This window comes from Eumetopias jubatus, unplaced genomic scaffold, assembly GCF_037043125.1.
Source record: "Eumetopias jubatus isolate StellerSeaLion01/CBP00866 unplaced genomic scaffold, mEumJub1_p1.0 scaffold_3, whole genome shotgun sequence".
In the NCBI taxonomy this organism is placed as follows: domain Eukaryota; kingdom Metazoa; phylum Chordata; class Mammalia; order Carnivora; family Otariidae; genus Eumetopias; species Eumetopias jubatus.
This window is the reverse complement of record NW_028274809.1, coordinates 96129830-96153039: the sequence shown is the minus strand read 5'-3', so window position 1 is coordinate 96153039 and position 23210 is coordinate 96129830. Positions and strand designations below refer to the sequence as shown.

Sequence of the window (23210 nt, the reverse complement as noted above, 5' to 3'; positions counted from 1 at the left end):
TTGGACCCAGGGGTTTATTTGAGTTTGCAACCCCTGACCAAGCAATCCGCTAAAAGGATTCTTGAACGGTGGTGACTGCAAGGTGTCCAAAAAAGTACCTGGCCATCATTTAGCATTCTCAGGGGTTTATTTAATTCACAGCTATGGACTAGGCTGGGTTTGGATGTTGGCTCCACTCCATACCAGTCATGTTGCTGAGCAAAGTATGTAACTTTTCAGGACATCCGCTTCCCTACCTGCAAAAGATGACCTTAGTACATAACTTGCGGGGTTGACATAAAGATAAAAGAAGGCAACATACATAAAACACTCTGGCCGATGCCCAGCATTTAGGAAGCTTTTAATAAATAGTAGATATGAAGGTAATATATAGCATCATCTTACTTCTTTCAGAATTTTCTGTCACATTGGGCAGCTTTCTGGGGCTGAGGCACTCTGTTCTTAGACTTTGGTTTGACCCCTACCTATTCCTTACTATGCCATAAGTGACACACACATTCTTTTTTTTTTTTTTTAAGATTTCATCTATTTATTTATTTGAGAGAGAGAGAATGAGAGACAGAAAGCATGAGAGGGAAGAGGGTCAGAGGGAGAAGCAGACTCCCCGCTGGGCAGGGAGCCCCATGTGGGACTCAATCCAGGGACTCCGGGATCATGACCTGAGCCGAAGGCAGTCACTCAACCAACTGAGCCACCCAGGCGCCCGGTGACACACACATTCTTATGTTTACTTTAAGTGAATTAACTGCCTTCTGAGAACTCGAGGGAACTGTACAAAAAGAAGTCACTGTACAGCTCTTTCAGATTCTCCACCTTTGTGCTATAGAGCAATAGGCCTTCAAAAAAGGTGGGAAAAAAGGCAAAAATTATTTGTGTCCACCACTGCTTATTCAGTGGGCCCTGTCTCCTTCTAGAACTTGGGTTAATTCATGCCAGCCCCTAGGGCTTCATGTCTGCCTCTGCCACTAGCAGCTGAGCTTCCCCATCTGAGGAATATCACTCTCACCTTTCCTAAATGTCAAATCATTCCTTCTTCTGCTTTTCAGTTCCCTGGAAGGAGAACGTACCAGCTTGATGACTCATCCCTTTAGGGTCTTGCTGGTACCCAGCTAAGAAATGCACTGCTGCTTTCAGTCAGTGATACTCAATGTCTGCCCTTTTCAGAGACCAGGTGTAGTATAACAAGTAACTTGGGCACCTTTACCCAAAGGAATTACCAATAGGTAGGAAATTCAGATGCATTCTAATAGGCTACCAGGAGAGATCTTTTGGGGCAGAGAGCCCTTTGGCAACCCTTACGTATTCCTGGATGTCCACACTTTCATGTAAATACATGATTCTATTCATCACAGCACATCACAGGAGGAACCAATATGGTGCATTTGACTATAGTGTATTTGGTTGGTCCAAGGCTAAATGAGAGAAAATAAAAAATGTGTTTTGATTTGAAAAGTTGGAATGTGAGCATCATAGTGATTGGAGAGCCGCCACTTTTTATCGTGTTGGTCTTCCTTTAAAAAATCTCCACAGTCTGTGTATTACTTCTGTAGGCTAAAGTTCAAACATCTAAGCCTGGCTTTCATGGTCTGCACAAAACCAACTCTATCTGTACCTCATCTTCAAAAATTACTCTCTGCTCCAGCCAAGCTCTAGCCAAGCTGGTCTTTGGCTGACCCCTCTCCCCTGCAGTATGCGACATTCCTATCTCTTTTGCTTATGCTCTTACCATTGAGTTGAAAGACATCTCCCTGTCCCCTTTGCCGATGAAATCTTAACACTTAGGACAGTGGTTCCCAAACTTTACTGCCCTCTAGAATCACCTGGGGAATCTTTAAAAAGATATTAACTCATGGCTCCTATCCCAAGAGCTTGTGATTTGTTATGCGGTGTGACCTGAGCATCAGCGTATTTAAAGTCTTCCCAGGGGATTCTGATGTGTAGCAAAGTTTGGGAACCATTGGTATAAATGGAAAATTCTCTTTAACTTCAGTATCTTATTCTCTCATTCTTGTCTTTTCCTTACAAATGAAAACCAATATTCCCGGCTTTACCAAAGCTGGACTCCACACCTATTCCATACACTCAGATGTATGCAGAGTGTGCCTCTAACTTATCTGTGATCACACTGTATCAGAATTACCTGTTTGCTTTTCTATCTCCCTCTTAGACTGCAGTTCACAGAGTACAGGTACTATGTCTTATTCATCCCATATCTCCAGCATTTAACACAGGTTGTGGCTTGCAGAAGATGCTCAATATCGGCTTGTTGACCTAAATAGAGCTCAGCTCCCTGGTGCAAACTATAGGAGCAAATACTTTATAGGAGGTAAAAAAAAAAAAAAAAAAGCCATACTTTCATCTCTCCAAGTCTACAGTTCCCTATCTCTAGGGAAAACGAAACAAAACAAAAACAGAGGAAGGGGGTCATAGACTAGGCTTTAGTATGCTCACAAAGAGAAGTCTCTAGCAAAGACTTATCTAGTGACTATCTCTGGTAATTAGAGGAAAGTATGTACAAAGAGAAAGTTGATAGATGACAAAAACAGAGAACCAGCCTCAAAGGAATGAACAAACAAACACGCAAGGAGGATGACATGTGATGTTCCAAGCACAGGGCTTACCACATAATGGATATTCAGTGGGTGAAAACTAATTATTACTATTTCCAGTCCCTGGTCAGAAGAAACCACATGGTCCTATTTCCATGGCTCTATTTCATGACAGGTGGAATTTCTATTTCAGGCTTCCAGATGCAAAGCTTCCCCTTTGGAGTTTGTCACTTGCAGTTATAAACGAGCGAACTCCATGTAGTCACGTGAAGTTTCCTTTCCCAGGCTATTACTTTATAGTACCTCTTAGGTGTCATTTTGTATGTTTGGAAATGTAGAAATAGCATCATCCTGGGAAGTATTAATATGAAATCCAAATTATGTAAACTACTTCATCCTATTCTTTATCCACAGGCATTATTATCTAAGTAGTTTCCCATTCGGGTGCCAGTTCTGTTAGTAGTCAATGGAACATTATTTAGTTCCACTCTCATTTTGTTTTCATCAATAGCTCACCCTTTCTACAACTGAGCCTAAGCATGTCACTTTTCAAAATATGACATGTGACTTAAATAGCCTTCTACTCAGAAAGCTGTAAAATTCTGATCAAGTTTCTGAGATATGCTTTCATTTTATTTTTAGTATGAATGTCATTCCATATACATCAAATTTCTACTTTTTTCATATTTTCTCAGTGGGGGAAATTGGTAATATTCTTGAAATTAGACAGATAATTATCAAGAACTTTAACTGATTGGCAGCTACAATAGTAGAAGCCCTGATACTCTCTTGGTTTCCATTCTAGAGAAAGGAAAATTCTCGATACACTGTAGTCCACGGAAGATTTATTTGAACCTCTATATCCTTTGTGGGTGACCAAGTATACATTACTCATAAATATGGTGGTGGCAAACTATTTCCAGTTCAGTACATTTTCTCAAAAAGTTACTCAAGGTAAACTATGCTAGTAGGAAGTGGTCATTCAAGTCATGCAAGACAAAAACTAGGCATCAATCATTAGAATTCATTCTATCTTTTCCAAAAACAGTTCTAATTTACTTCCTGTGGTTTTCTTAAATGGTGGTGAAAATTTGTGTGTGTTTATACCAAGGAGGTAGCCATGGTAAAGGGTGGGCTGCCAGCGAACATTGGTACATGTCCTCTGAAAGTCATTCTCTCTTTCTTCCAGAGAACCTCACGGTGGTTTGGTTTTTGGTTTTTGGTTCTTTCCGGACATATAGCCTCCTGCCTGGCACGTTTCCCATTCTATGTACCAAGTACTGGCCAATGGCAGAAGGGATGGGTCAACTGTTAGGAAGTGTTCATAAAGGGATGAACCATATCCTTCCTTATCACTTCTTCCTGCTGGTTAGAACGTGGATGGTTTTTTAATAGCCATCTTGAACAATGAAGTGACCATGGGAATGGAAAACCTATGAGCCAGAGGGACAAGATAGTAAGAACCCAGTTCTGTCCTATCAACTTGGATCACCTTCCTCTGGACAATAAGAAATTTCTGTCCTGTATTCAAACCACTGTACTTTGGGGTTTCATTCGCTTCCATCGGAACCTAACCCTACTGGTACTAATAACTATGGTAATCCTGTCTTGGATTTAAAATAATTGTGGTCTTGATCATTCAAACTGTTTAGTCTATATGGATAACAACTGCTGACCATATTATATTAGGTCATTAATATTAATACGATAAAGTAGGTTTCAGAGCTCTTTCCATTCAGATGAGATAAACAGCCAGGTGTTGGTTCTTACTCTCCATGTAACTGAGGTTCTTGAATCAAGAGTCTGTGAGACCTTCTCTTTCTGTCCTAAGAACCACAGCCAGAGACATTTTGTCATCACGCTAAGACTTCTCTCCTCTGTTGGGTGAAGAAGCTGCTGCGTTCACTGACCTTCACTGGAATCTGATGTATAGATTCTGTGACAATAGTAGCTTTGTGGCATGTGACTCTTTTATCCCTTCTGCCTCTATCGAACTCCAGGCTGGGCACAATACTACGTGGCTTCGATGTTTTATGGTTGGGTGTAAAAAGGTTAGGAGAATACACAGAACAACAAGGTCTTTGTATTACACTGACATGAAATGGCGATTGTACCTGGTTCTGTGGATCTCCTCTACTTGGCTCAACCCAGCTTTGCCCCACTTCTTAGCTTTCAGGCAGGCTATCTTTCAAAAGTGGGGTTATATGACAAAATAACTTTTCCTCCCTAGCACTGCTTCTTGTGCTATTCAGTGTCCGAAGTCAGGTTGATTCTGTCCTTCCTTCCTCACCCTATAATTTGCTCAAACCAGTGATGCGAGTGCCTGAAACCTGAATGAAAGTTTCAAGAGTTCCTCCTCTTAACTAGAAGTAAAACTTTTCTCGAGTCTTTGTTATAATGCAAATATGTGACCTGAAAAAATACCCTCTTAATCTACTGCTCCAACATGAGTTAGTTTACCAGATTAGCTAGCTCGAGTCTAGGAGAGAACAGGGAATAAGGAAATGAAATGCCTCGGGAAAATGGAAATCAACTGGTATACGGTCTAATAATTAAGTCAAAGGGGGGTCCTTATTGAGCACCTCCTATCTTCCTGCATAATATATTAGCTGCTAGCTAAGGCCAATTTGGGGAAAAACGGAAACAGGAGGACCACAGACACATCCCTTGGAGGCAATTCCTGAGGTGGGTAGGGGAGTACCAACACAACTCCATAGAGCTCCCCAAAGAAAGCCAGATTCAGGGCTAGACCATGCCCTTTGTCATGCTCTCCCCTGGTGACAGGAGCCAGAAGGGCTCCTTTAGAAGAGACTAAGAAGACACCCAGCCAATAGGTGAGAGTAATCAGATTTCATGCTGCAATGGGGCCCTGGGGTACTTGCCCATTGGGCTATTGGCCAGATTGTCCTTTGTACCTCTTTAAAATCTGGAGCAAATAACATGCATCCTTCACTTCACAGAGTCTACCATGAATTCTTGTTTTCTTGTATGTCATTCAATTCTGCTTGGTTTCTTCCTCAAACTCCTTAAAAGGCATTTTCTCCACTTTATAGGAATTTCCGGATCCTCTGCCTCCACTTAGATGATCATTTTTGATGCTATAACTGGCTGGTGTTTTTAATATGGAAGTGTTATTTGAATTCCCACTGATCATTTCATCCTATTAGATAATTAATATAATACATGAACCTATTACAGTTAAATAGCAGGAAAGAGCAATTAGAAATATGGGGTTTGTGATCATTTGTGTTAACATTTCTATTAGGCTAGGCTAATAGTCATTTTCTTGTTGCTTATTAACATGGAAGTCTGACATTTATTAGGGTGATTTTAAAGAAAAAATCTAGTTGTATTATTTTATTTAATTCATGAATCTTGAATTTCAATACAGAGCAGGCTTAGTTAACAATATCTGTCATGTAATCAACTCACAGTAACATTTTGATTAAACCAACGTGACTATCCTTAACTACAGAAATACAAACATTCGGGTTCACAAATTTTCTGATTATTCTTTTTTGTCAAAGACATTAGCTGGTATCTGGTTAGAAGCATAAAATATTTAGATTTGCTCAGTTGCTGTGAGTGAAAAAACTTTCTATGGTTATGTAATATTGTGAGGCTATGTGACAACACTTAGTTTAGACAAAACGACGAATATTGGTTTATCAGGGTGCTAAATATATATTCTCAGTCATTCTTCTGGAATAAAGAGAAATCACTACTTGATCTATTGAGTCTCATTCAGTCTTGAAATGGATGCAGCTTTGAGAAGGTTGGCTGTGGTGATCTTGCTGACTGGTTAACCTAGGGAATATTCGCAACCGCATTCTCTCTGCCACCTCATGCAGTAAACAGAAGTAACATACTGACTGCCCCAGCACCCTTTGCAGCTAGGATTGGTTTCATGATCTGCTTCTCATCAATGACACGTAAGATGGAGTCTGTGGGGTGGATTCTGAAGGAGCTTTTACTCTTCCTTATACTTCATGCCTTGAATGTAAATGGAATGCCTAGAGTGGCAGGAATCAATCTGCAACCAGAGGCAACAGATATGAGGACATAAAGCCAGGGCTTTTGATGACATCGTTGAGCTGCTAGCCTTCTTTCCGTATTTACTTTCCTCCAGATTTTTAATTGTGTAAGATGATTAAATGATTTCATTACTCACGTATAATGGCTAGTCCGTCTTGTTGCTGTTTTACTTGTAGCCAATAGCAGCTTATCATACAATTCTCCCCTAGTTTGAGGAGATAAATCTACACTACGTGCAGACCAAGTCAGCCCCCTGTCAGAAACCTGGTCCAAATTTACTTCCATGAGAGTAATCGAAAAGAGCACTTTCCAATAGAACTTTGAATGATGATAGAAATGTTCATACAGACCACCCTGAATATGTGGCTACTGAGTACTTGAAATGAGGCTAGTGCAAATGGAGGAACTGAATTTTTAATTGTACATGGTTTTAATTAATTTAAGTTGAACCTGAAATAGTCACCTATGGCTACTAGCTAGCATGTCGAACAATGCAAATCTAAAAAAATTGCAGGTCTATTAAAGCATAGTTAGATTACTGTAGTTCTTTTTGAAAAACATTCAGCCTTTAACTTTATATATGTTATTTCATAGGCCCAGGAACACCTCCTTATGGAGAAAATGATGGTTCAGCGGGGCTTTACATAGTGTCATGTTTGAAGGTTGTTAAACAGTATTTAACTTGCATATTAGCTAACTACACACAACTGATACCAATTTAAGCATTTTACATCGACAACTATAATAAAGGATGTCTTTTTGGAACAATAATCTTGTTCAGACTGCACTCATTCAGCTGTTTGTTAAGATTTTTAGTATCCTCAATTACAAATGAAAAGAATAATAATGGTGTGCCAGTCTCATTAAGCTGTGGGAGTACAATAACTCTCTGAGATAAACTGTAAATTAGAGTTTGCAGAAGACTTCTGGGTATGTGAGAAAAGCAGGCCCAGAGTGTACCAGCACGGCTCTAAGGGTGCTGAGGGGCTCCGAGCTGGCAGCTGAAGGGATAGGAGCCGTGGACACTCATCGAAAGCAGAAATCTGGGGGGCTGTCATACCCTCGAATGCGGGATTCAATATTAACTGCTATACCTGAATGTGAGTGGTAGCAATTATTCCATCATGCCTTGGTATCTTGTGTAACACTAAATAATCAGCACGCTTCCATGCACAGCTCTTCCGAGAGCCTGAGGAAAAAAGAATTCTGCAATCGTCCACGGTGGCCCAGAACAGTTAAGTGTATCACCTCTTCTGTCACCTGACAAGGATCACAGTCACAGACAACCACTCTGTCACCAGCTACCTCCTGGCTGCTGAAAACAGGTCAGCAAAGGGTCAGCAAGTCTTTCTGTGTTGGGAAGCTGAGTCCCTTCGATCTAGGCTGATGCACAGGTTTAAGAAAGAGCTGACAAATCAAACTTATTTCAGAGACAGGACTACTGATGCTCAGGGTTCTCCCAGAAATGATAAAGAAAGTAAGTTGTGAGGTTTTGGCAAAGCCAGGTGCACCTAAATCTACTTGGTTCTGTGTGTAAAACACATTCTATTAAAAAATATTCAATTTAAGAAAGATACCATCCCTCAGGTCTAACCAACAGTAGTTGTGAAGATGCTTCTTGAGACAATTAGAGAAACTGGATGGATTCAAAGTTGACTGCTTTCCCCAGAGAAATTTTTATACTCAGTATTATTCTCATTTCATATTGACAAGGACTCGCGTCTCATCAGTGTGCAGTGAGTTCCTTTGAAAACACCTATGTTTTCTTTATAGGTCCTGTTTGAACGACTTATTTTTTGGTAGCTTAAAGTGTCTGAGAAGATAGAAGTAACCATGTGTGAGAAGTTAAGACCCAGTCCTAGGGGCACGTGGGTGGTGCAGTCAGTTAAGTGTCCGACTCTTGATTTTGGCTCCGATCATGACCTCAGGGTTCTGAGCTGGAGCCCCACGGAGGGCTCCGCACTCAGCATGGAGTCTGCCTGAGATTCTCTCTCTCTCTCTCTGACCTTCCCCCTGTGCTCTCTCCCTCTTTGAAATAAATAAATAAATGAATAAATAAATAAATAAATAAAAATCTTTTAAAAAAAGAAGACCCAGCCTAATAGAGGCTAGGCATGAGACATGCTCCATAGGAACACACTGTGTCTGAAAGAAGGTCACATTCAGAAAGTATCACCCATAAAGATGTACCAAGATGTAAATGTTTACCTATGATGTGGTTCTGAAATGTGGAATCGGCAATGGTATCTTCATCCTCTTGCAGGTTTTCACTTGCTTCTTTTATCTGCAGCAACAAGAAAATACTGTAAGTTCTTATTTATTATAGTAAATAGGTTGTTCACAATCCTCAGAATGATGGTTCATTCTGTAACAAATGTGGGTATGTGTGAGTGTGTGTATACACATATATACATATACATACATAAATATGTATATATACACATATATGGGGATGTGTGTGTGTATATATACATACATAGGAGTGTGTGTGTGTGTATATGTATGCACGCACACACATACACAGAGGCACACATATGTGCATAGGAGTGTGCGTGTGTGTATATATGTACCCATACGCACACACATACACAGAGGTACACACACGTGCATAGGAGTGTGCGTGTGTATGTATATGTATCCATACGCACACACATACACAGAGGCACACACACGTGCATAGGAGTGTGCGCACTTGTGTATATGTATCCATATGCACACACATACACAGAGGCACCCACACGTGCATAGGAGTGTGCACGTGTGTGTGTATATATGTATCCATACGCACACACATACACAGAGGCGCACATACTTACGTAGATATTCTCTTCATTCCACTTTTCCCTACTCTATCACTTGGCTGTATCACAAGTTTTAATTATAAGAACAAAAGCATATTTTCAGAAATATAACCCCCGACCTGAAAATGAGGATTTACAGGGTACCTAATTCTCCATAAGGTTTTAAAGATACAGCTTTGGCTTTTAATACTTCATAAAGTCAGTAACACAGAGCTGTTAGGGAAAATTAAAGTCAAAGGAAATATAATTCCTCCAGAGACAGTGACTTCTACCACAAGTTATTTTAAGAAGAAGAAGGAAATATACTTAGATCTCCTGACCCTTTCCTGGAATGTAACTCTCTAAGAAAATGATTTCTTTTGTTCTTTCTATGATGAAACATAAGGTGACTATGATGTATGCTTAGTGAACTAGAGCAGTGACATATTTATATCGATTTTTAGGTCAAAAACATTCCCCTTATATTTCAGCTGAAATATCCAGATGCTGAATGGGGTAGCATTCAGCAGAACTCTAGAGAGACCTGAAAAAGTCACAATATTTTACAAATGAGAATTCTGAGATCCAGCAAGTTTCCTTCAACATATTGTATGTGGAAATGCTGGGATTAAAACTCATGGCCCTTCCCTCTCAATCTAGTGGGAGCAGTAAACAACGTTACCAGTATGAGCCATAATTTAAAAGGCATACTCTGAAATACTACGGAGGACGTGCTGTTTAAACTCTTCATGCCTGTGATCTCAAAATCCTCAGAACGGGGCTAGGTGCTATTGTTAGCCTCCTCCTCCTGAAGAAACACACAAGTAATGGCCAAAGTAGTGGAACCAGGATTCAAATTCAGCAAAACTGACAGCGGATTTCTGTTCATTTGAGGGAAATTTGTTTTTCTCAAATTTCCGTTCGACTATGCCAATAGACTTGGCCTCAATTTCAAGACAGCTGTGGTCCTTGGTGGAATGACCCTAAAACACTCTTTTAAAATACATCCCCATCGGTCATCTGGGCAGCCAATGATAATGATGTGAACTGTGCACTGAATGCAGTGGGGTTCTGCTTAGGCACATACATTAGAGGCCGTCAGTGTATTTGCTCAGGGGCTTGAGCTGAATGACAAGAAACTCTTATTTCATACTTGCAATGTGGAAAGTCATACGGTTGCATACTGACCTTGAGCTAGATTTAGCTTTTGACTTTTTACCTATTTTTTCAGATTTAATGGAATAAGACCAATTATTTATATTTTATAACTGCAGTTCCAGTATCAGAATGCAATTGGTGCTTATTCTGGACTTGCTGATAGGCAGAAGGTGGCAGACTCAAGAGAGTATGGAGATGGCTTCCTGAACCCCACAAGGAGAGATCAAGGGTTGAATATCCAGAGGGCATGTTCATCACTTTTTTCCCCCATCAGCTCTCTGCTCTGCAGGCATTTCCCTGTTTGTTAGTACGTCCAGAGGAAGAAAGTTAGGGAAAGGGGTGGGGGGTGGGGCAGGGAAGACTTCTTCAACAGTTTGTGGACACTTCAGTAGTGGACATTTATGGATAGCAGAGAAGAAAAGCACCGTGAGCATCAGCAAGGCTAACATGCTACTCATCTGCCTTCCAAGGTTTGCCCAGCTCAGTGGTCTGTTTGTGACAAGGTTATCAAAAGACCCACTGACAAAGGGATCTCAAACCACCTACATTTCCATTAACAACCCAACATGAACCTTTCATCCTCATTTACAGAGACATCAAGGAAATCTTTTTATACTCTCAGCCCATACCAACTCTCATGAAAACATGTCTCATGTTTTCCCTTGCCTGTTATGTAAAATAGTATTTCCTTTAAGTTCTTCTACATTGATCTATTTTAAACTTGAAGGTATGCCCTGCTAACCTGCTGGCATGTGGGGGAATCATCCTCTCTAACAGTCTGTGAGATTCTAAACTAAAGAAGCCAATAATTAAAATAGGATTCTCATCTTGTAGATAAAGGAAAAGAGGCTCATACAGGGTTAGTGATCTCTTCAAGGTCACAAACGATTTCGGTTTTAGAGTGGGCACTTCTGGCCCGTATTCATTGCCAAAATTAAATTTTTCAGAGTGTGCCATATTGTTACAGTCATCCTTCCCAGACCTTCTCAAGAACTACTGTTTTTTTGTTAGTGTCTGGCAATTAGATATGCAGGCAGTATTCCATGTATACATAAACTGTATTTTTATTTAAGAGTAGCAAAAATTTTCAGAGACTGTGTGTGTGTGTGTGTGTGTGTATAACTGCTCTGCTTCCCTTCCCTTCTGGTTTCCTAACCCATCTGTGGAACTTAACCACCACCTTTTACCAAGTATCATGTTGAGGAAAGAAAAAAAAGCCATGCTATAGTCCTACCTGGCAGCTCCTTCTCAGAACTTTCCTAGGGCTTTATGTGCTTAACAGCAAATGCTAAATATGGCCTCTGGGCACTTATCAGAGGAACTTATCAGAGGAAAGGCCCCTAGTTCTTTCAGCTTTCCTGGGCTGATGACCCATGAGGAGCAGATGACCCATGAGAGGAAAGTCTAAAGAAGATAGGAGAAAAATCAGCAAAGGGATGGCAAATGGGGGAGTGCCTTAGAATGGCATACTTGTTGGCTCTAATTATCTATACAAATAGATTGCAATGCAAAGTGGTAATTTAAAAAATCCATTTGCCTATGGAAACGAGGGGCATAATTTATTTTGGCAGCAGATTCCCCTTGCTAATTACATTTTTCATAGGCTGAACTTAAAATTAATTTTCACTCTTGGGGCACCTGGGTGGCTCAGTCAGTTAAGCATCTGCCTTCGGCTTAGGTCATGATCCCAGGGTCCTGGGTTCGAGCCCCACATCAGGTTCCCTGCTCAGCGGAGAGCCTGCTGCTCCGCCTGCTTGTGCTCTCTCTCTCCCTCTTTCTGTCTTAATTCTTAAAAATTAATTTTCACTCTTGATCATGCAGTGGCTGGGTATTGGTGAGAGGTTGTGGAAACTTTCCTGGGAGTAAGGGGCTACCAACCCAAGATTAAGAATTTGCCAAAGATAGGGACAATTGGGACGATCTTCATGTGACAAAGCACTTCAAAGATGGGAGTTTTCACAAAATCTGGAAGTTTGGCTCAGAAAAGAATGGTGGTTAGAGATACAGAATTTTCTCAGCCATTGTTCAAACAGGAACTGATACAAATTAACGTCAGCAGTATCCTATTCGGTAAGAAGTAGCAGGTAACTCAGGCAATAACTATGGGCTATTTTTGGTTTAAGTTTATTGTCAGTACTTTGGGTGCCTTCTAATGGTGCATGTCCAACTCTTGTCCATCTTTTGGGTTCTGCAGTTGTAGTCAAGAACTGTAACAAATACAGATCTCTAACAGGAAACCATTAAATGTCACTGTGCCCATTATATTCTACTAACCCCTATCATTAGAAAGGGCAGGGAGGAAGGAGCTTACAAAGGAGGAAAATGGAGAAAATAATTCAATAGTGTCATATATATATAACATTACATATGTATTATGTATGTACATTACATATATTACATTTTACATATTTTATATATATATATATATATATATAATATATGTAATTTCAGAATTAAACCCAACATTTGGGGACACCCTTCATTTGGAATTCTGCTTACACTTCTTCCCTGACTTATCCTAACATGAATTGCTTCCCAAGAAGACAACATTTTTCGGTGAAAGTTTACTGCAAATGAAAAGAACATAATGAAACTAAGTGAGACAAGAAGTGATTTTTGGAAGGAAAACTCCAGAAGGCATTACCTTTAGAAAGTTAGTCATTTAGAAAAATTTGCAGGAGGAGGGCAAAATATGCATACTTCTTATTAGCATCAAAATAGCATTTAGAACAGAACTGCTCAGTTAAGGATGCTGAAATTGTAACATTTTGCAGAACTTAATAAGATGATAACAATTTGCTTAATTATTGTACTATTTTACCCTATTTCATCACCACAGTACTATTTTAATGGAATAATATTTGATGCTTTTTAGTTAGCATATATGAATTTTTTTTCAGACTATGGGACAATGGGTGAAAAGAATACTCATAATTTCAATTAAAATACCCATACTGAAATGGCCATCTCTTCCCAGCGCATGGTGAAGGTATATGGTCTCGTTGATTTGTTAACGATTTTTATTTTGTCCAGTGATAGTTAAATAGGAGCCTGGAGCTGCCTTCCTTTGAGACTTCTCATTTCACAAGATTATCTGAATCCACAGGAAGGAAGGACTTATCACATGCCGCAATAGAGCACATTTCTTTCTTGCTTATTTACTTAATACTGATGCAGTCTTTCCTGGGGATGCCTTTTCCCCACCTATAATGATTTTATATAATTTGAGTAAAAGTATAGAGTAACATGGCTCTTGTCTAAATTACACGAAAATTAGAGCTAAGTGGTCTGTAAATGATGGCCTAAGTGGGGACATAAGCTTCTAATTAAGGCTCTGAAAGGGGAAAAAGATTTAATTCAGCAAAGAATTAATGGGACTTTTATGCATATTTTAAAATGTATCTAGCAATCCTGAGAATGGATATGGATATGCAGTTACTAGCAGACTAAGTGGAGGTCGGCTACATACATTGTTGTATGCATGGAAATAATCTTTGTATTATAATCACCGCAGATTAAAATAACTAAAATCCCCGAGGACCCTCATAACAAAATATAGTCTTCGTTTGTAAAGGGAAGAGATCGTGATATGAGATTTTTGAACAGTGACTCTATTAAGAAAAAAAACGTGATATGTAATGTATTATGTACAGCTATTGTTTTCATCCCAAGTGACTACGATGAGAAGAATCTTTTGCAACACAGTTTAAAATAAGCAGAAAGCAAATTTACCTTGAGCCCTAGTAGGGGAAAATTCCCTCAAACTCTGAATTTTAAGAGGTTCATGGGTATTCCCATCAATGTGCTATGGTATTAGAATATATCCTATTTTGCATCTAATTTCCTTCCTGTGTAGGCTGATAACATATAATAAATAGGTTTTCACGGGTCGTCTTACTGTACTAGTCCCCAAGGAGACTATGGCAATGTCCTCTCTGAAATTAGTAATTTTAGTCCATTCCACATTGATGATTATGGAGCTGAAACAAAAAACATTGCATTTTACATTAAAAAAAAAAAAGACTACCTGGTCAACTATCCAGGTTAATAATATTCCTCTGTATGGAAAAGCTTCCCAGCATGACTAATTTCCTCTTGTAGCTAACTAGAAAAAACTAGCATATCCCAATTGATTATGTATTTTGGGGTGGTTAGGGAACCTTTGTACTTCACAGAAAATAGTAAGAGTGTTTCTTGTAAATATTCTGGAAGGACTAAAGGACACTTATTACCACACTGTGAAAGACTGAAGACGAAAGAACGAAAAGCACAGAAATTACTTTAGCATTAGGAAGTAACAAGTAAGGAAAAATGAAATTGTAAAAGCCAAACAGAGGGTCTTTTTATTTTTTTGCTATTTCTATGCAGCAAAGATACACCCTAAGCTGTCAGAACCATATTAAATGGGGTATAGTTAAATTGAGTGCCTCAGATAAGGGGCTCTGCCAGGCTATCAAAGTTTTGGATCAGTTGGATTGACTTTCTGGCATATTGCACATTTCCACATGTTCATTCTCTCTCTTCCCTTTCAGTGACACTACAAGGGCAGCATTAGATATGCTTATAACTTGTGATTTTTTATAATGCAGGGGACATCTACGTTTTCAAAGAAGGGAGGATACCATGGAAGCCCAGAAGAGAAAAGGGGGGAAAAGGAAAAAAAACAAAACAAAACCTTCTGCAATGAACAGAGTTCCCATACGATTTCCGAGAGTTTGATATAAAAGACTTTATAGCTCTTCAGAGTCCAGAGCTCTTTGAAAGAAAAATGTGCATTTGTTGTCCAATTGAAGTATGTCTATGAAATTCTAAGGAACTCTAAAACATCGGTAAGTAATTAAACTAATAATTAATAACTAATAATGCCAATCACTCTAGAAAAAAAAATGTATAATTACCAGGTTTTCCCTAAGAAAATGGTAGCAAGTACCACACTTTACAATCTCTTTGATTGCAGTACAAAAATATATGGATACAGTAATTCTGTAAAAAGAATATTTTTGTTTATGCAAGTGCTTCAGAACTTACATAAAGAAAAAATGAACATCACCAAATCAATTATGCAAGAACAGAAAGAATGTAAGAAGACTCAGTGCAAATTAAGGTAATTTTAAAACAAAACTATTATCTGAAACTAGCATGTCCTAGGGAAATAGAAAAATGCCCTCTTTGCCCATTTTTTAAAGGAAATTACCCCCTGAGTTCTGGATCTCACAATTAAGAGACTGAATAATAGGGAGTCAAGTTCCAAAACAGATTTCTTGGTGAGAGGAATTGGTACACAGATAGAACTTCCAGAAAAAATGAACAGTGCTTAAACCAAATAATCGAAATGGCCAATATTCTCTCCAGTTGTTTAGCACTTTTAGTTTCCATAATCATGTCCATTCCTTTTTGTGTCGCTGGGAATGAAGGAAGGTATGATCCAAACAAATCCCCTGCACAAGAGTATAATTTGAAGATGACGCCTGACACCACAGCGTCATTGGCCGGTACTCTGGTTTCACCGTCCTTCTGAAAGGGGGCTAACAGCAGCGTTACTGGAGGAAGCGGCCCATTTGCAATCTCGCCGCCACCTCTCTGCAGAGAAGCTGTCATCAGCTTTCTCTCCCTTATCTGGAACTACCCACCCCCACCCCCCCTTCTCTTGTTCATATATTTCCATCAGCAAAGGCAGAAAGAATCCAAGCAGGTTCATTTCAGAACCCGGATGGGTGGAGCACTTACCAGGGAGCCTTTCTGTATTTCCACATCAGCTTTGGTTTTGATGTTTTTCTTGTGGTTTCCTTGAGTGCTCACAGAGCTGCCAGTGAGACAGGAGCCCTGGGAGCAGTTTAACACACTCCTGCAGGAAACATCATTTGATCCACTTTCTGTCTGTTGAGCTGCTTTCTTATCAACTCTGCAGGTAGAAAGTGATTCCTCCGATAAATTACATTGCTCTTCTTCAATCACTATTTTTCCCCAATCCTTTCATGTTTAAAGTAAGCTCTTTGTATCTCTTTGTCTTTAAACCTTTGAGCCATAAATGTTCGTCAGTGGCCTTGATCACATCTTCATCTGACATTCCAGTAGTGTGTCAGTTTAGATTTGACAATAATTTATTTTTATTTTATTTTTATTTTTAACTGCTTGTGAGGTGGGGGGGGAGGGAACAAATTAAAAGCCACTGAGGAGTGATTGGTAAATACACGTCTGGCTTCCTATCAGTGGGAAATGTAATTACCTCTGCAAAGTTTCTAAGTATACGTTTGCTTGGTACAATCAATGAGGTTGGCATACCTTAAAATGTATGTATAATTTTCTTCCATTTCATGCCATGTGGGTACATTCACGGTTCCAGTGTAGGCTGAATTTCTATCAACCTTGATAAAATTTACCATTCTTTCATTTCAAAGACCATTGGTTTGGTTAACAAAGTAACATGGACTAAATTATCATTTTATTGCTAAACTTTTATTTCATTGTTTAAATTCTGGCTAATGTAGAAAAGACTGCTACTCTGCATTTATGCTTGTATGAAGACGTGCTTGATTGGGGTTTAATGTGCAGGAAGTCAACAGCTCTCCCTGCTTTGGGGGGGACCCCTTGACATTGGCCCCCCCACCCCCCCATCTTCGCTAACATGTTACCTGTTCAAAAGTTCCGTCATAAACGTATCTTCTGTGGAACACGTAACAGGGCTGGTTCTATTTCTTGGTTCAAACTTCATTTGGTCATAAATGTCTTGCGGTGTTTTCAGATCATTTTTGCTTTGTAAACTACGGTCTGGACTCTCCACCAACTTGGTGTTCTGGGTAAGTTCATTTTCTATTTTACACTGCAGCTCAGGCTTCTTTTTCTCTTTTTTCTTCTCTGATTTCTGTTGTTTGTTTCCAAACCCCAAACCTTTTGCATCTTTTTTTTCCACTTTGGTTTTGGAGACATCCATTTTCCTGCCACTGAGAGCTGGAAGTCTACTCCTCCGAAAACCAAACCAGCTGGCAAAAGAAGGCCCGGGCTTTGGCTTTGCTTCCACAGAGGGGGACTTTGTTTGCACTTGGCCCTTTTCCACATTTTCCTGAATGCACAACATGACCTTTTCTTCAATTGTGGGTGAGAGGGGGGTTTCGGGGCTCACAGCGCCAGTCCTGGCTGTAGAAGTATCTGGACACCTTCCAGAAGTTTCTAGCTTGGAGGTCCTGCTTGTTTCAAAATTAGTTGGCCGCTGCGTCCTCCCCGGATTTTGCAGGGCTCGTGGGCAGTCTGTTGGGGTGGGTGGGCATCTGTAGGGGTTGCTGCTTGGTTCCTCAGGGACAGCCTCACTGGGGCACCCTCCCTGGGCGTAGGCTTGCTCATCTTCCGTTCCACATGGGGTGGGGGGCTCTTCAGATTTTGGAGGGATCCTCAAAGGCAACTTGCTTGGGCTCCCATGCTGGCTGCTGGAGCTGCCTGCACTCCCTAGGGAGCCTTGCCTGGAGGAGGCATGCCCCAGAGGCCTCCACGCACTGGGGAGACCATCAGACATGGGGGCAGAAGGGGTCTTGTTGGGCGAGCCTTCGGTGGAGGAACTCTGCCGGGTGAGGGAATTGCCTCTCTCAGCAGTATTGGTGATAATCTGAGTTCGAACTCTGCTGGGCCCTTCCATGGGGGGTGTAGGGGGCTTGTCTCCTGAGTGAGTGCTGAAACTCTGGCTGCGGGCTTTGGCTCCATTCATGCCTAGGGCTGGTTTTAGGTGTGGCTTATTGGAGGAAAGGGATCTCTTCACAGACTTGTTTTCTACTCCATCTTTTCCATCAGCCCCGGGGATGCTGTTTTCCAATGACTCTGGCATTGCTGTTTCCAGGGGAAGCCCTTCAGCCAGACTGTCTTGTGCCTGAAAACCCAGTGGAGTCACATTTCTTTCACCTGCTGTGGTCTCCAGGCTCACTGGATTCCCGGCGCCCTCGGGCTTAGACTTGCTCACAGCCACAGAACTTTTAGAGGCTTCATTCAGACTGTCTTTTTCATGTTTCCCTGGCACCGTGGAGCTTTTCCTGAGCAACTGGGGAGACTTCATGAGAACCTTGAGCCCAACTGGGAGGCGAGTTCTCAGGCCTTTCTCATGAGCGTTTTGACAACCATGTGGGGTGTTATGGCTTTTGGAGGATGGTGATGATGAGTGGCTGCTAACCTGAGGTGATGGTGACTCATTCACCCCTAGGAAGGCAGGCTTAGGTGATGTGGGGACACAGTCGTTCAGTTGTCCTTTTCTTCCCGGAGACATACTTTTGGAGGACAGGATTTCCAGTGGGTCATGGGCTGAAGGACAGTTCTTGGGAGTCCGTAACGCAGTGTCTGTCTGTGTGGTCCCAAGCGTTTGGTGAGGTGGGGTTTTGGGGACACATCTCTTTGGAGAGACCTTTGGGGGCCCTGGGGTCATCATGGCAAAGGAGCTGGAGGGGGTATGTGTCGAACATCTGGTTGGAATCCCTGTTTCTGTGGAGGGCGGAGGGTGAGTGAAGACAGGCTTTCTGAAGGCCACAGAAGTTTTCTTCCCCGGCACTTCTGCCACGATCTGATTAGAAGAAATAATAGGAACAGAGGATCCTTTCAGAGGGGGGGGTTTGTATACGGTCCTTGCTGCTTCATTGGGGATCCTGGTTTCTGGCTTGGCAGATGAGGATGGTGGCAAATAATCATAACTGGGCCTGATGAGAAGGGAGCCTGACCTGTCTGGAGGGGGTGGGGGGGACGGGGACTTCCTCCCTGCCTCTGGCCCAGAGTCACAGTGTTTGTCCCTCGTCGGGGATTCTCCATTGTCACTAGGCTCAATGAGGGACTTTGGCAGCAACTGTGACACTGGGATCTGACTCTTGGAGCACGGGACCCAATCCTTTCTGCTGGACATTTTGGAGCCATGAGGCAATTGGCTGGGGTGTTTTGGAATGTGTGAATCTGGCCGTAAATCAAAAAGGGGTGCCAGGCCCTCAGTCTTCTTAAACCGCGAGAGTTTCCCAGGAGCTAAGGCTGGTGATTTTTCAAGAGACACTGGGCCAGAGGAGGGGACTCTCGCAGAGGCTTCGGGCTCCATTATTTTTGATTTCTGAGGTGAAGCCTTGCCCCTGGCAGGGATTTTTGTCAGATTCTGCTTTTGATAGATACCCATGGACACTGAAGACCTAGAATTACTCTTGCATGACAAATTGAGTGTTGGTTTGGCCAGTCTTTGTCTCTGAGTACTTTGCGTTACTGTCCTGGGGCTGAAAGAGCCACTGGGTGCTATGGCAGCGTTATCTATGTCACCTTTTGGAACGTTTTTCTCAGTTTCCTCTTCAGGTCTCTTTAGGAAAGTGTAGTCTCTCACAGCAGCTCCTGGCTGTAAATGAGCAATTCCCTGAGGTAAAAGTTCAGTGTGTTCTGCCTTGGGCCCAGTAGGGGCCTGGTTGATGGAGATCTCATTTCTGGTAACAGTGACAATGCCCGTCTGGTGAGAGCTGAATTCAATGGGCTCGCCATCGTCTGCATCAAATATAACAGTAATGCATTCTTCTGAAGAAGTCCTTTTTACAACCCTTTGCTGCTTAATGAAGCTAAATGTCTTTGGCCGACTCTCTAAGGGGATGGGCACTTGTTTTTCCTCCTCGTCAGGAGACCCAATTTGAGATGTTCCAAATCCCAGGAGGATGTCCAGATTCTCCATGGACTTGTCAGTGTCAGCAGTCAGTGACAAGTCTGAAGGGCTTTTCTCGTCACTGCTACCTATGTGCAACTCGTCGAGGGCTTCATTGTCGTCGGTGTCTGAAAGCTGGAGACCGAGAGCCACATGGCCAGAACTGGGGCTGCGTGGCTCCCTCTCTCTCCGTACCTGAGGCACCTGCACACTTGGGCACAGCTTCCTCTCCAAGGGGCATTTGCTGGCACAACTGGTCAGCTTTTCAGGCCTTTCCCTGGGGTAAGCTGAGGACGTGCCTTCTGAAAAGTGTTTTCTATTCAGCTCCCAGCCAAATAGGCTATCAGAAACACTGTGGGTTAATTTACGACTGTGCAGCCTGCAGCCCTGGCTTGGAACTGCCTGGAGCAAGGCTAAGGAGGAAGAGTCCTCATCGGCATCATCGTGGGAATCTGTGTCATAAACAAATGTCTCGTGGGGCTCCTTGCAGGGGCTCCTCGTGTCAGCCGGTTTGCAGGGGGGATAGTCCTTGAGGCTGCTACTCTTAATTCCTGGCGAATATATCCCTTCATTGGAGTTCATGCAATCTTTATAACCCCATTTGGTTATCACTGACGGGGGTTCAAGTAGCACTTTTTGTTTCTGTAGCTTCCTCAGTCCTTCCAAAATGTGACTTTCCTTGATATGAGTTGGAGGTAGTTCATCTGTAGGACTAGCAAAGCCACTCGGGAGCGAAGAGTCAATACTTAGCCTTTTATCCCAGTTTTGTGATGATTTCTAGGAAAGAAAAGTAGGTATCAGAAATCACTGAACCATAGGGATCACAACCGTAAAAAGGAAAAGTCTGTCATTAGACTTGATGCTAGTGGTTAAGTATTCATCTACAAATGCATACTTTAATTAATTTCTGCAAATTAATCATTAACTATGCAGCAGATCTCTGCTTTGCCAGCTTCTGAGCTAAGGAGCCCATGATATAATGAAGTAGTAGATAAGCACCCTGCCCTCGAGGAGCATGCAAGCCAGCAGGGGAGAGGAGACTGGGCGCAAATAACCAGAAGTCAAGGGAGCAAATGACAAATACAAATGTAGTAGGAACTCCAGAAAATTCAGAGGAGAGAGATCAAACCTCTGCTAGGAAAAACCATTAAAGGCATATGAAGAGGTTTTTGTTTTTTTTTAACCTACCTAGCCCTTGAATGAAGGATGAGTTTGCCTTAGTTGAAAATGGGGGAGATGATTTCTGGGTAGAAGAAGTGGGTTGTCAAAGATCTGAATTGTGGAGATAGGTTCAAGGTACACTTAGGAAATAACCAGAAGACTAGACGGCCTCACTGTATAGTGTTTACAAGAGGTAGAGAGGGCAAATGGAAAGGCAAGTTGGTTCCTATCTCCATGGTCCCTTCCACTCTAAGATTTGACAGCTCTGTGACTTCATTTGCTAGAAAGGGAACGTCTGTGAAACACATACATACATGTCTAGCGGTGGGACCTTGGCTGTTAGAACCCGTTAGTAATGATTCACCTACCAAGAAAGGTCCATTTCCTGTCCCTCCTACCATCTCAAATGCTAGGGCTAGTTTTGACGAAGAAACAACACAGAAAAAGCATTATATCCTGCACAGACCTTCATATTTTTCACAGTACTGCTAACAAGAAGTAGAAGGGCAGAAGGAGAGCGCCAGCATTTCCCGAGCATCTGCTGTGTAGCAGCCACTTGAACAGGGCTTTGATTTAAAATTCAGACCACCACCACGAGGGAGACATTACCAACCCTATTTTACTAGGGAGGAAACTGAGAGGCAGCATGGTTAGTCTGTTGGAGATCACACAGTTAAGGACGAGTTGGCACACGGTTTCCGCTCTGGTTTCCCGGGCTCTTCCTATGACTCCGTTCCAGAGGGGTGGTGTGGCGATTTGCACCCAGGCAGGCTGGCTCCAGAGCCTGCACGCCTATTGGCGATGCCAGGTTACCGGAGCCAAGCTTGACCTCTGTTCTCTCCTCTGTATTAGTCAATGTCATAATAGAGACTGTAGGGTCTCCTCACGTCCCTTTCCTGAATGGAACCTGCAAAGTTTAATCACAAACCAACACTCAGGGAAATCAGTGGGATTTGGGCACTGACCTCAGTCTTTTTTTTTTTTTTTTTTTAAGCTATATGATTAATGGTGAAGAACTTCGGTGAGTGAATCTGGTGGTTTCAGATGTGTGCTCTGTGCCCATCATGGCGAAGAGCGCAACTCCCACTGGCATCTCCACACTAGCTGCTCCCACCCCATAACTGAACACAGACTGTGTGCTTGTATGCAGAGGTTGAAAAAGTGTCAGAAACTCACATTGGAACCTTGGCTTTTTAGTAAGCGGTGAACATGTGCTTGCATCTAAGACATTTCCATTAAAATTACTCTTGCTATCAACAACAACATATGGTGTTATTTGTTTTTTTTATCTGCTGTATGTTTATTGTTTTTAAGTCAAATTATATATTTTCTTCAGAAAATTCTCCAGGGTCAGAAGTTGCTGTGGATGGATGCTATTTGGTGATGCTAACCCCTTTCCTCTCCTTTTCCTCTACGCCATTAAAAATTTCTTTGGAAATCAGGAGAAATCCCATTAGTGAATTTGGGTACTAGAGTCCGACATGGGCAGGCTGCCACTGCTTGGATTTCAAAGAATTTCCATGATCCTGAGAGTCACATTCACAATAAGAAGAGAAGCCAGCAAAAGTACCCTGCAAGAGCTTGAAAAAGGCAGATTTGTTCAACCCACGGAAGATGTGCTCAGCCCACCTCCTGCTGCTTCTTCATAGCCTTCCTGCCTGCAATCTGATTATCCCAGGGCCAGTGGCTGCAAACCTCCCAGGGCCCCGGGGCACTCATCCTGTGAGATTAGTCACATTCCTCAATCAGTTTTCCATAGGATGTTATGGTATTTAATAACTTGAGAAAAGTTTGGAACAGTCTGGAAAATTGAAAAAAAAAAAATTAAAAAAGCATGCATCCCCTGTAGGAGAGATGGGGGCAGGAGCTGACATTCCCACAGACAGCTTTCATGCT

The 23210-nt window shown here is 41.8% G+C and overlaps 1 protein-coding gene across 1 annotated transcript in view; it reads right to left on the bottom strand.

Annotated features, from left to right (window-relative positions):
* NCKAP5 (NCK associated protein 5) overlaps nucleotides 1-23210 on the bottom strand; it is a 520582-nt gene that overhangs the window by 85318 nt on the left and 412054 nt on the right. The window contains exons 10-12 of the mRNA XM_028101367.2: nucleotides 17155-20930; nucleotides 16250-16424; nucleotides 8793-8868 (exon numbers count right to left, since the gene is read on the bottom strand). Coding sequence (XP_027957168.2) covers nucleotides 8793-8868; nucleotides 16250-16424; nucleotides 17155-20930 — 4027 coding nt within the window. The remainder of the gene's footprint in view (nucleotides 1-8792; nucleotides 8869-16249; nucleotides 16425-17154; nucleotides 20931-23210) is intronic.